The following is a 13,126-nucleotide window of genomic DNA, read 5'->3' on the forward strand; positions in this document are numbered from 1 at the left end:
AGATGACGCAGACGGTTTGAGGCCCACCAACACTCGGTAAGGGCTCAGAGCAAGCTCGAAGCCGATCAGAAAGTCGTCCAAGTCTTTCTCGTCCAGCTCACTATGTTCCGTTCTAATTACGGATTGTCTTCGTGCCCTTTCGATGGCAACTGTGTCGGGATCTTTCTGCTCCGAGGCGGGAGCATCGATGGCCAGCGACTTTCGCGACTTGAGGCTACTCTTCGAAACCCGTTCGCCTGTCTCCGACTCAGCCGTCTTCGTTGTCGTCGGTTTGTCGGCTTTCTCGGGAACTTCTGGTTCCTTCGGCGACGCCTCCTTGTGCCTGCTAGCAAGTCTTCCAGAACCGACGGGCGCCTTGGTGTCTTCTGCGGCCTTTGAATGCTTTTCAGCAGCCTCTCCGGCGGCGTCTTTCGTTGCTTTTTTCGGCTTCTTGGACCTTTTGGAGCGATCATGACGCTTTAATATGCTGTGCAGAGAGGTGTCCGGGGGCCACGTTTGCTGATCGCCCTTGGTTGATACCAGTTCTTCCGAAAGCATTTTTGTCCTTTCTCGATCACCGTGAACGCTTGATTTACGGGCTGCCTTGTCCGGTTTCTTTGTTGCTATTTCCGTTCCCGAAGCTTTAGGCGGGGTGTTAGCAGACGCTTCTTGAGACTTCGTTCCTTCCGGTGCAGCAGACTCTCTTCGGCCTTTCTCCGCATGTAGATCATCTGACGAAACTTTTTTGTCTTCTGGACTTATAGGAACACTCGCTACGGAAGGTTCCGGCTGAGATTTTACTTGCGAAGGTTCCTTTGGTGATTTCTCAATTCCGATATCTGCTTTATCAGGCGACTTCAACGACATTTTGCGTTTCTTTGAAGACGCTGTTGTTGCTGGTTCCTGTCTTGCGTCAGATTTCTTCCTCTTGGACGCCACCTTTCCCGACTCGGGATATGACAACTGGCTTTCCCTTAGCGTTTCGTCCGCAGGCTTTGCGCGGTTGGTTTTCTGCGGAAGCAGCGTTTCTTCGGAAGAAACGGGAGGCTTCACCGGAGTTTCCTTCGCTCGCGCTTTCGGTGCTTTCTTGTCCCCAATAGATCTCTTTCTTCCAGTAAGCATTTCGCCTGTTTCAGGAGATAACTCTTCGGATTCTTTCGTGGTTGCTTTAACCGAGGCATAAGGTGCGCCGTCTTTCGACATGCTCATCCTGCCTGACGGGCGTCTCATTTTGGCACTGCCACTGTCGGCCGACCGTTTGCGAACTTTGTCGGAGACGCTTATTGCACTCATCTCGTGAACCGATGGCAAGCTTCCCTCCGACTGCCTTTTTGCGGAAACGGATCGGCGTTTTCTAACTCTCTCCGCGTCTTTCTTAACTGCACGATCTTCGTCAACAGCACTGAGACTGGTGACGTCACTTTCCTTCGCTGGTTTCAACTGCTTGCCTGACGAAAGCTGCGATTCTTTGGCTGGCTTGAGCGGTTCACCTGGAGATGCCAGTGCTTGAGGTAACTGCTCCTTTTTAGGTTGTTTCAGGAGCTTATCTGTCGAGGTTGGTGCCAATGGCTGATGCTTCTCTTCCGTCGGCGGTTCCGCCTGCTTATTGGCTGAGCCAACCGCTGGCGGCAGTGACTTTCTCAAACCACGGGACGCCGCCGCCTCCCGTGCCATCTCCGAAGGCGTCATTGACGTCGAGAGATTGTCCGCCGACGCCTTTCGGCGTTTAGCTTTTTGAACACTCTCCGGTTGTGATATGTGCTGAATGGCTGGCTGCGAGTGGCCGAAACTGATTGGTCCGATGGTCAGGTGTACCACGGACGTCGGTGTCGGCGGGCTCCGTGGCACGTCGTGACGACGTCTCTCCGCAGGATCTGTGCTCGTTCCTGCTGGCGTCGTTGTGGCACCGAGCGGCGTTGCGGACAGTCCGTATTTGCTGGTCGCTTGGCCGGCGGGCCCAGTCGGATACGCCAGCGTCTGCCTTCGTTCTCCAACACCTTCGGCCATCGTCACGTCCAAGGAGACGCACCGCTGGCTGTCCAGCTCAATCGTGGCCGTTTCGGTATTATCGGCGCGCGAAAGCGGCGGACGATCTTCGGTCTGTCGCGTCAGGAGGCGCGCTACTATCTTTTCAACGTTCGTCGAGATGGACTTGAGCAGCTTGCCGTCCTTGTCCGGGCCAGCCGGTTTGCCGAACGATATGTCGATCTTCAGGCTCTGTCTCTCTACGGCTGGCGCTGCCTCGACCTTCGCGCTGGAAGCAGGAGGCTTTCGAGTGCCTGTCGACGCGACGCTAGGCCAGGCCCTCCCTGCCGCGTTGAGATCGCTGAACGGGATCGAGGGTTTCCTTTGCCTACTGAGCGCCGGCATCGCCTGACATATGGACAAGGGCTGCCTGTCGATGGGCAGTATTTTCCTACCCAAAATTACTTCGACCGAAGGGCCATCTCGTACTGCGGGATCCCCTTGAAGTTCCGGGGCGCCAGTCCTCGCCTGTGAGGTTCCACCTTCTTGGGAACGACTGCCGAGAAACTTGTTGTCCCGAGCCTGCAGCACCGCATGCCTGCTGGTCTTGTAGTGGCGCAGCTGCGACATCAAAGCAACGAGGCAAGGTGAATCTCCCATGTCAGCGGCGAGTCCAGGTGGCGGGTACTGCAAACTTGGCGCAGCTGATGGCCTGCGGATGGTAGCAGAGATCTTCGGCTGTGGCTCAGCGTCGTCGTCATCGTCGTCGTAGCAGCCAAGGTCTTCGAAGCCCAGCTCGAACGACATGCTGTGCGAGAGCAGAGACTGAGCTTCGTCGAACAGAGGCCTGGAATCATGGTGCCGGTTCCCTTGGTTGTTGGGGCGACCAACGGGCTCAGCTGCGTTGGTGGCGGTACGGTCTTCATCAGACGGTACATCCGGCAGCACAGGTTGAATCGAGGAGCACGAAGAAACTGTAGCTGGTGCTGCTCTACTCGAACGGGACGCTTCTTTTCTGTCTGTTGTGAAAATTCCGCGGCTACACCGTGGACGCTTCGGCGAAGGAGGCGGTCGCTTGTCCTCGTTCATGACTGCTAACGATCGAACGTTCTCCCTGGAGGAGTACCGGGTGCGGAAGAGCGCGTGAGTGGCGCTGGCCACGCGACAAGAGAGATTATGATGATGTTGATGACACCTGTGATGGCGAAGAAGTGAGCTCATATCGTTTTCGGGACGGAAATCCATGGATATATCAGTACATTCACAATTGGCCCCTTTAGATGTACATATCCGTGAGGTAATTCCATTCGATGATTCCACATCGTCAATCGATTGGGGTTACATTTGGCCTCTCCCCCCACTTTGGTGGTGCCGGATGCTGGCTTGCTGTGTTGCATGGCTGCCTTGTAGCGGACATGGTGCTAACCGGCACCGAATGTATGGACCCTTTACAGCGAACAGTCTGCACATCACGCTCCAAGGGCCGCCGTCATTGAACGCCTCTCGATGGAGAAACAAGCAGACATCAGCCACCGGCTGCCGCTCCAGCAACGTTCCGCCGAGTCGGATGACCAAGCTGGAATCACGGTGATGCAACTACGACGATCGCATCACAACCAGGCGCACATACCTATAGTTGCTGAAGCTATTATGGGCAAGTTCGTTCACTGGGTCTGCGTGAAACGCGTGACAATAGCATGACGAGAGTCATATGACATACGACGTTAGAATGACCGCCACGGCATCACGACGATGGTATGACAACGAATGTATGAGGACTATGTGATGACCATGGCGTGACGACGACTGCCATATGACAAGAGCCGACTGACAAAGATGGAATATGATGGCGAAGCTGGCATGGCGACAATTGAAGGACCACGACGGCATCATTTTTGCCGTCGTATATATATATATATATATATATATATATATATATATATATAGTCGATATCCATCCGTCCATCCATCCATCCAGCCAACCTGCCTCTTACGTCAGCCCATAGGGCCACTACATATATATATATATATATAGATGTGTATCGCGACGACGCCTGCCCCTCCTGCGGGCAGACCTCCACTCTATCGCACATGCTCTGTGAGTGCGGGTCGACATACCCCAAGTTCATCAAGGAGGAGTGGGGCTCGCTTCTGCGTAGCCCCGCTCTATAAAAGCAAATCCTGGCTGTCCGGCGTGCCCGCGACCGGGCCGGTGGGCTAGACCTGCCGGTCCCGACGTGGGACTAGCCGGGTGCACGACGAGTTCGCGTCCTCGCCGGATCTGCAATGAAGTTTCTTCACTCACTCATTCACTGTCATGTGGAGAATCGGCGTTAGGACACATATATAGGAACGTTTGCCGAGCCGTAGATGTACGATTACTTCTTCCAAACAAAATATTGCTTCGTTTATGTTTCCTATCATTCCCCACCATTTCATTCGCGATTCATTTCCTTTCTTCAACTTACAAAATTCAAGTAACAAGAAGACAAATAAGAAGTCTGCAGGAGCCATCTCACGATGACTGTCGCTGGTAATGCGTTTAGCATTGAATCAGTATAGCGACACAACGTATTGCTAACACACCGCGGTGGCTTAGCGGCTATAGGGTGTTGCGCTGCTAAGCGCGAGGTTGCAGGATCAAATCCCGGCCGCGGCGGTAGCATTTCGATGGGGGCGAAATGCAAGAATGCCCGTTTCCCGTACATTGGGGCAAGTTAAAGATCTCGGAGTCCCCCACTACGGCGTGCCTCGTAATCGAGACGTGGGAATGCTTTCTAGCGAGTCCGCAGTGTGCTTTGAGGAAAAAAAAATCCAGAAGAATATTCAACGACTTACCCGGCATGGTTGATTTGTGGCTATGTCGGTGCGCAAATCCCGGCCGCGGCGGCAGCATTTCGATGGGGGCGAAATGCAAGAACGCATGCACGTATACGTGTGCCGTGCATTGGATGCACGTTGAAGAACCCCAGATGGTCAGAATTAATCCGGAGTCCCCCACTACGGCGTGCTTGGTACTTAGATCGCGAGTTTGCTGCGTAGAGCCTCAGAATTTAAGTTTTAATCGTGTCATTTGCTTTAGCGGCGTTTCTTTAGGGAACATATTGTTCACTAATTAGTGAACGTGCTGTAAGACTGGTGGTCCCGAATTTCAACACCCTGTAGTTGCATTCAACAAACAGAATAACGTTTTCGAGAACTAGTATAAGCAATGGCACAACGCCACGCGGTGATGGCACTATGCGGGAATTAAAGAGCGAACGCGTTTGATATACTCGATCACAAATAGAATGAGGTTATATTCGTGATATTATGCGGGTACATAACTCCAATAAATAACACAGAAAAAGGTAATCACTACATGTAGATACGAGGCCACGTCGCTATCAGCGAGCCCATCGATCCAGTTCATCCGACGCAATGGTCCGATGGGCGACTGCAAGGACCCAGGCCAGTGCGCACGGTGTCGTAGACCTCTCCGGCCACGTGTGGTACCATCGTCTCCGGTCACGTGACGATAGCCGGCGATGCCCAAGACAGAAGACAGACACCGACTTCACCGGCTAAAGCAGCGTTTCTCAAACTGCGGCTCATGAACCTCGAATGAGTCATGAGCCTTTTTTCTGGTGGTCATGGATGGTCGTCCAACGTTTCAACATCATATACGTACGTTCATTATGCTTGGCGGAGCAGAGATTAATTGTTGGTCTCGGCACCCAAACTATTTCAACGCCGCGTTTTCTTTAAGAGTAAAATAAGCATACATATGTATACCACCACCCCTGAAATTATGTTTATTATGCAGAGTGTGGTATTAGTGTTGGACACAATTAAAGATGGTCGCCGGAACCGCAAGACAACCGGCGATCGGAACCTTCAGTTGCCACAGAGAAAACTTCACCGAATACGGCCTCCCAACCAAAGCCCGCTTTGTCTCACCAAAACTGTAGAATTGGAGTTTAGCACATATGGTTGTATCAAGAAAGCAAGAACATCATCTCCATTACAATACGCAATTAAACCAAACCTTGTTCAAAACATAAACGAGAGTTTTTGGTAGCTCTTTCTGTTGCAATTTAAGATGTCAATGTATTTGCCTCACTTTTTTAAAAGAAAGTTAAGAAATATAAAAGTGTGTGTGTGTCGGGGGGGGGGGGGGGGGGGTGTCATGGTAGGTTTGGTACTTCTAAAAGGGCTCACGTACTGGGAGAGTTTGAGAAACACTGGGCTAACGCGTCCGACTGCCAATTCTACCAGCAAAGACGGACTGCATGTTGATGTGCGCGACGCCATAATTACGGGGCCATCCAGAACTACCGCACGCGTGAAGACTGCAGAGAAGTGCCGAATACAACGTTAATTGTGCATTCGACTGCCGAAACATTTAAGTTGGGTCAATCGCAGGCACTAATGTAGGCCATACCTCGAGCGGAGAGCGAGCTAAAGGCTAAACGGGGACCCGCAAAATCTCGATCGAACGAACGCACTCGTGAATAGACGCTTTTCTGCAGCCATTGAGAGAGGAAGATGCAGTGTCGTCGGGGGAGAGGGAAATAGCAGTATATGTGGATAGAAAATGGATGGACATGAGACCATTTTCTCGCAGAACGCCGAAGAGGCAAGGGCAACAACTGGAGCGTAGTTCAGGCGCACCGGCGCGCCGCGCATTTCGAAGGCCACGCGCAGGCTTCGCGGCGGCTGCGCTAGATGGCGCCGAGTGTTCTTAGGGAAGCGCGAAGGAGGAGTCCCGCTGCCAGTACACGCGCCTCACACACAACTCATTTCTACGGTGCCAATACGTTGTGTCGCTGTAACGATTCAATGCTAAGCGTATTATCGTCGGAAGCAATCGTGAGGTGGGTTCTGCCGAATTTTTGTTTGTCTAGTCAATTCACTCAATCAGAATGCAAATATTTACGTACTATTTTTTTGTCTTTCTGTACTGACACATATGGCATTCTCGACAAGTCGCACCAATGGGCACCGCGGCTGGTGTGCCCTGGGGTGACGATGACTGGACGAAATGGCGCATTAGGGCGCCTCGGTGCGATTTGTCGAGGATGCCACTAGTTTGTTAATGGCTTCCGAGATTTGCGCGCGCTGGCAGGTTTTTTTTTTTATGCTCCGGCCGTTCCATTTGCACGGAGAGGGCGTCAGTTCAATGGCGGGCGTGGCCGGCTCCTTCTCTGCACCGTGGCGCTCGCACCCGAGGGCTTCTAAAACCCCTTAAACTTCGTAAAGTAGCGCCTCGCTTTGAAGAATGCCTCCTCCTCCTCGCGCGCTCTGGCCGAGGCTGACACCGCGTCGCTATTGGCCGAATAGCATCACGTGAGCTCTCGCGCCGTGCTTCAGCGCTTTTTCCCTCGAGAAGCGTCTACGGAGTGGCGAGGAGCGCATGTTGAGGAGGGAGCGTGAAAGAGAGGAGAAACGAGGAGGAGTGAAGGCGGAGGAGTAGAGTGTCGCTGCTTTACGAAGTTTAAGGGCTTTAAGGGTTTCTCATACGTGTCTTCGCGTGCTCCGCTTATACTGCTGCAGCTTGGATGAGGCGAGGAAAACGGGATTTTGTGCTGCTATATGATTAGAAAATGACGACCGAAGGTCTATGAGGGGGCAAATCACGTGCTGGCGGCTAATCTCAAATGTGTTATTTTCGTTTCTTTTTGTGTGTGTGTACACATACTCCCGCTACATTCACGTGGACATGTAGAAGTGGCACATCTCTGCAAGAGTTCGTTATGAGACGGCTAGAAAGTACGAGCAGCCATTAACTACAGTTGAAACTCGATTTAACGAAGTGATGCCCACGCTCCAATTATTTCGTTAAATCGGGAAGTTCGGAAAATCTAGTAAGGAATTTTTCGGGCCTTCGAAATCAAGAATTGTAATGTAGCGGCACCCAAAAAGGTACCGCGGCATTGTGTTTGCCGCTAACCCACGCCTGCGAGTGTAAAAAGTCCACGATGGCAGCACAACTAGCGCCGCCTGTTACATGAGAACGCTTTAATAAATTATTAAAAATAAGTACTACAGAATCTGTGGATAAGAGTGCAGAAAACTACTGGAAAAATAAAGGTACAAGAGGACTAGATGTTTGAGACGCGAAATGTTCGAGACAGAGCTGGAAAATTACTTGGGATGTATCCGTTGAAAATGTTCCACAACACGTGAAAAGAGAGGCAATTCGATCCCGCGTGGTCTTCTTTTCTATGACCGCCTCGGCATGCGGAGGGGCCCTCGGCATCCTGAGGCGGGCGCGCGCATCGCACTTTTTTAAAAAAGCTGGGGAGCGCGCCGAGTGGGACGGCCGGAGCAAAACCTGCCATCGAAAGCCAATCTCGGAGGCCATGGTTTGGTCAAACCCATTGATTGGATTTGTACACGATATTTCTCGCTGTCTGTGTGCCTTCAGTGTCAAGTATAGTGAATTAGACTACTGGTATAGCTCATGAAAGTTGCAACTAATACCTGAAAAAAAAAAATCTTCGTATCGTGTCGTACAATGACGCATTTTTTTGTTTGTACATTTGTATTTCGTTTCACGTGATAGGAATACAAGTTAAATATTTTTTATTGGCCTTACTGGATGCTTGGCTACTTCTGTTACAATATTTGGGTACTTTCGTGACGGGATGATTGGGTGCAGCTACAGAATCCCCGTATTTTGCCTGTGTCGCTGGGCGCCCTCTGGCAACACTGTAAAACGCTTTCCCGCGCCTGGCGCGCGTGTTTGCAATCGGTTTAGCATTCGTATCCGTGGCGCACGTGCTTATTTGAGTCTGTGAGTGGCGCGAGCAGTCTCTCCGCGCGCCTTCTTTTTTTTTTTTTTGCCAAAATGGGAGACGTGTTTTGTCTCGTCATACTACAAAGCGGCAACAGACGAAAGCTGAAGCTGACGACTGGAACCCACGTCGAGCTGCTGGAAAAACTGGCCGGAATCGTGGAATTTGATTCTGAAAACACCCTGGTAGAAACCCTTTGCACCCTTTGTTCCGTGTTGGGGTACATGTGGTACGACATGTGCATGCGCAGCCATTGCATACGCTGCACCCTTTATGCAGGTGTTTTAATGATCCGATACGCTGCCGATGCGTCCCATGAGCTCCTCGCGCATATCGGAGTCGTTACGAATCGCGTTCGGGATCGGTATATTAAGTGGCCAAGGGAATTCGAACCCGACGCTTTGGATGGCTCATAAACGTACAGTGATTCTGGCTGATACTGAAGAAAAATAGCAGTTTTAAAAGAGCCACTGCGCCAGCATTAAAAGTAATAAACATCTCCAATGAAGAAATTACTCCAGGCAGCAGAACGACTACTGCCTGGTTAGTGACGTCGTAATGTATTACCGTGCTCAGACCAGCTCACCAATGCAGGAGCGCGCTGAACCGTACTAGAACTGCGTCTAGTTTCTTCACCATACGAAGCACAGGCGAGTTGATAATTGTGCAAAGCGAATGTTGAAAAGCGTTTCCTCCTGGTGCCACTGGTGCAGGTGAAGCATAGAACAAGGCAAAGCCTATTGCGCGTATTGCTGCCCATCCTGCCTGTGAAACTCCCTCCTCTTAAGAAAAAAAAAAAATGCATCCTATGTCCAACAGATCCAAATATTCGATGCTGACCTGGACGACTTTGTAGACCTTTTACCTGGAGATGCAATTCCAAACAAAGCAAAGCTGCGCGCTTTTTCAAGAAGTGCTTCGACCATGTGCGGTGTACCAGTGACTACCTGTGGTTACAACGCTCCACCCGCTTGTCCACCTCCTCAGGCCTCGTGAGTATTCGTCTATGGTAGATATTTTGTTGCACTATCCCAATTATACGGACGCTTGCGGCCTGTTCGCGCCGCCGTTAGCGTCGTTGTGCTGTCGCTGTATAGACGCTTATGCACAAGCCCGCGTGTGGCTGGTTAGAAGATCTTCAAGATGCACAGCCTGTTTGGCTGCAAAAGCGGCAAAGCCAAGTGGACGCACCTTCGTGCTTTCGTCTCTGCCGCAGTGGTACTTACAGGAGCGCTGTGTGCACACATTAGTGTACCTCCCGAGCAGCTGTGTGCATATTACACCGTGCTGCATTCGCTGATCTGAGAGTAACGGACAGTAAATGTCAAGCTGACATTATCATTCTTTGTCCGAGCACTGACCAGTGGCGTAGCTAGGTCATCTAGCATGTCACCCCCCCCCCCCCCCCCCCCTGTGTAGCTGGCAATAAGAGGGGTGTCTTCAGACGTATATGACACCCCCCCCCTCCCACTGGCCCCCTCGCACCCCCCCCCCCCCCCCGTTGCCACACCACTGGCACTGACAAACAGCCACTCATTTCTTCTCATTTTGCGCGCCATTGAGGTACAATGCTAACGCAATGCTAAAACGTGCTATCAGTTTCAATGGTTCTCGTTCTGGCAAATGTGCCAATATTTATTGCATGTCCTATACTATGGGATTGTCGTCGCTGCAGCAGACGAAGTACTGCATGTCAATTTTGAACATGTGCAAATTAAGCACTTTGATTGGTTGTTTATTGTTGGCCCTTAAGTGTGTTTGTATGTCAAGTTCCATGATGAAGCTTTTCAACACCAGTTGTCCAGCCAAGTCGCTTTTGTGTAAGTTCATCCAGCTCGGGTTTATTGTATGTCTCTGTGAAGCACATCTGTGGAAAAAATAACTTTCATTTTTTTAAGTTGGTGTGGTCTTATTGTGCATGGTCCGAGGGAAGAGTTGCTACATTTTGCTCATCTTCGCTCACTATTCTTTAGTTTCTTTTAATGTCTACATGCAGAGGGTATATGTAGTCACTCTCGCATACTATATGTTAATGTTTGGCTAAGAGGTGGAAAAATGCAATGTCCTATCATCTTAAGTACATCTTCCAGTGACCTTGGCTCTTAGAGGAATTTTGGTTGACCCTGCATTAGTGGTGTCGAGCTTATTCCATGAGGCTGTGTAATCTCTGATGTCAGGTGCGAATGCTGCAATTTTGGCTCATTAATTTTCAGAGTTCCTGACACAGAACAGGCCTAGTTTCTTGAACAGGAAAATTCCCTTTGACATTTGCAGCTGTGCAAGCGAGACAGCTTCAGTCCATGGAGAAGGTGATGTTTCACTGCAAGCATGTGATGCTGCGGAAATTCAAGAAACCGCTGACTACACTATGGAAACATCAGAACCAGTGCTGTGAGTTGTCCATATTGCCCGACATTTAAAAAAAATTATTGGTAAAGTTGGTAACCTTTTTACAGCAAGAAATAGTGTACCTTGCATGTGCTACTTGAACATGCAACTGCGCCGCTAGCCTGTGCCTTTCTTTGCTACTGGATCAGATGTAGACACTGACCCCAGTCTTGTTGTTACAACAATAGGACTCTGATATCTGAGCCAAACTAGGTTACTGCAAAAGCTGCTGCTGCCGTCGAGTGCTGTAGGAACAATGGGAAAGTAGTGAGAAATAGGTTTACAAGAATATGGCATTGAAATGTTTATCACTCGTAGATGAATAGTACATTTCGGCGCATCTCGCCAAGAGACACGAAGAGGATTTTGGTAACAATAAAAGCCTGGAATCTACAGCCTTCGTGGTGGAGAGACGTAACAGGGTGCTACCATCGAATTTGGCATTTAAACCATGAGATGCCACAAAGCTCTTGCATGGCAGCTTATGTGCCTCAAAGAGTAGTTTGTGTTTGGCCACAAACCTGTCTTGAAGCTTGGTTGTGCGAAAGCAAGTTTCTCTAGTGGTAAAATATGGTTGTGGAAAAAGGGAGAAATAGCCAAAAAAATTGATTCAGTTTATTACAAGAATGATGGGGCCACTTGACAGCTTATGTTTGTAGCAGTGAGGATATCTAGAAGGTGTTTCTTGTTTTGTTGCACAGTTTCATAGAGCTGGTGACCAGCACATCTGTTGCTGTAGTACAAGTGAGATGGCCGATATACATGCTGTTCTGTGTCGTCATGTAGGGGGATGATGTTTCCGTCAAAGGGGAGTCTTTGGGAGAGCTCGAAAAAATGAAAACGCTTCTGCAGTAAAAAGCAGTGTTAAGGGGACTGAGCTGTAGCATCTGCATACCTACCAACTCTTGGAATTTCCCATAAAGTTTACAATGTGGGCTTGTCCTACATTCTTCCGAAAAATAACTTCTGTTCGCGAAAGAGCTTCTCTTGTCTGTCTCCTAAGATACCCTTACCAGTCTTCTGATCGTGAAAGGAAGCAAGAAATGTACCCACTTCCGAGCAAGTTTATTCGGACAAGTTCCTGAAGCAGGCAAAATTGGCGCAAGAACCTTGCTGAAAAAAAATCACTATGATCTAAAAACAATATGTTGCTTGTCAGTTTGGGGTGTTCCAAGTATTTCGCTGCTTGTCTGTTGTGTCTAAAGCCATCGTGAATAAAGTGAGCATGCATCCCACGAAAGTTGTGTTTTCTAGGCAGGCTTTTTTAAAGATGCGTCCAGTAGAATATTAGCACACATTGAAATTTTGCGCTTCATTGTTGCAGAGGCTGCGTAGGCAACCTATAAACCTAGAATGGCAGAATGCCGAACAGGCTGACAGGAAATCGTAATATGGAAAAGCAGGCCCATAAAGCACAGAACACCAGAAGTTGTTGGAGAATGAGTTCGGATGTTTTTCTCCTTCTTGTATGTGTGCTTTGTGTGCCTGCCTTTCCATACAATGTACTCGTAAGCCATGTGCTCCTTCACTAATATTATAGGTTGGCACTCCTCGGCAATAAACAAAAGCAGTGCAGACTGCACATGCGCAAGTATACGACCCATGTAATGAACAGCCACAAAACAGTGCCCATATTGCCTGCAGTTTTTTTAGTGCAGAGATATTTAAGAAAAGAACAGTATAGTGGTAGTGAAAGTTATCTCAACTTGTAAAGAAAGGGCATTTATATAATCTGTGTTTTCTTACTCACTCTATTGCTTACTTCTTTTGAACAGAACTTTGAGATTAACTATAGATGTTGTTTGTCTGTACTCATCTTTAAAAGGGCACTGTGGCATTTAAGAACACACTAAGAAGACATTTGGGATCTGTATACAATGCTGTCATAAGCATGAGAACCAAATATTGTTCTGCTGTATACAGCAGGAAGCCCAGAATCTCGTACAGTAGATCACTCACTCTCTCCCACGGGCTTCGATGTTCCATCTCTTTTGCCATGGTTGATGATAACCAGC

At 49.5% G+C, this 13,126-nt stretch overlaps 1 protein-coding gene across 1 annotated transcript in view; it reads left to right on the forward strand.

The window, feature by feature from the left end:
• The first annotated feature begins 8,661 nt into the window (after positions 1-8,661).
• The window catches only part of LOC126525847 (uncharacterized), a 40,470-nt gene continuing 36,005 nt past the window's right edge, over positions 8,662-13,126 (forward strand). Inside the window, exons 1-3 of the mRNA XM_050173807.3 lie at positions 8,662-8,908; positions 9,543-9,715; positions 10,998-11,114. Coding sequence (XP_050029764.2) covers positions 8,777-8,908; positions 9,543-9,715; positions 10,998-11,114 — 422 coding nt within the window. The 5' untranslated portion in view covers positions 8,662-8,776. The remainder of the gene's footprint in view (positions 8,909-9,542; positions 9,716-10,997; positions 11,115-13,126) is intronic.

The sequence above is a fragment of the Dermacentor andersoni genome, chromosome 8, assembly GCF_023375885.2.
Source record: "Dermacentor andersoni chromosome 8, qqDerAnde1_hic_scaffold, whole genome shotgun sequence".
NCBI lineage: Eukaryota > Metazoa > Arthropoda > Arachnida > Ixodida > Ixodidae > Dermacentor > Dermacentor andersoni.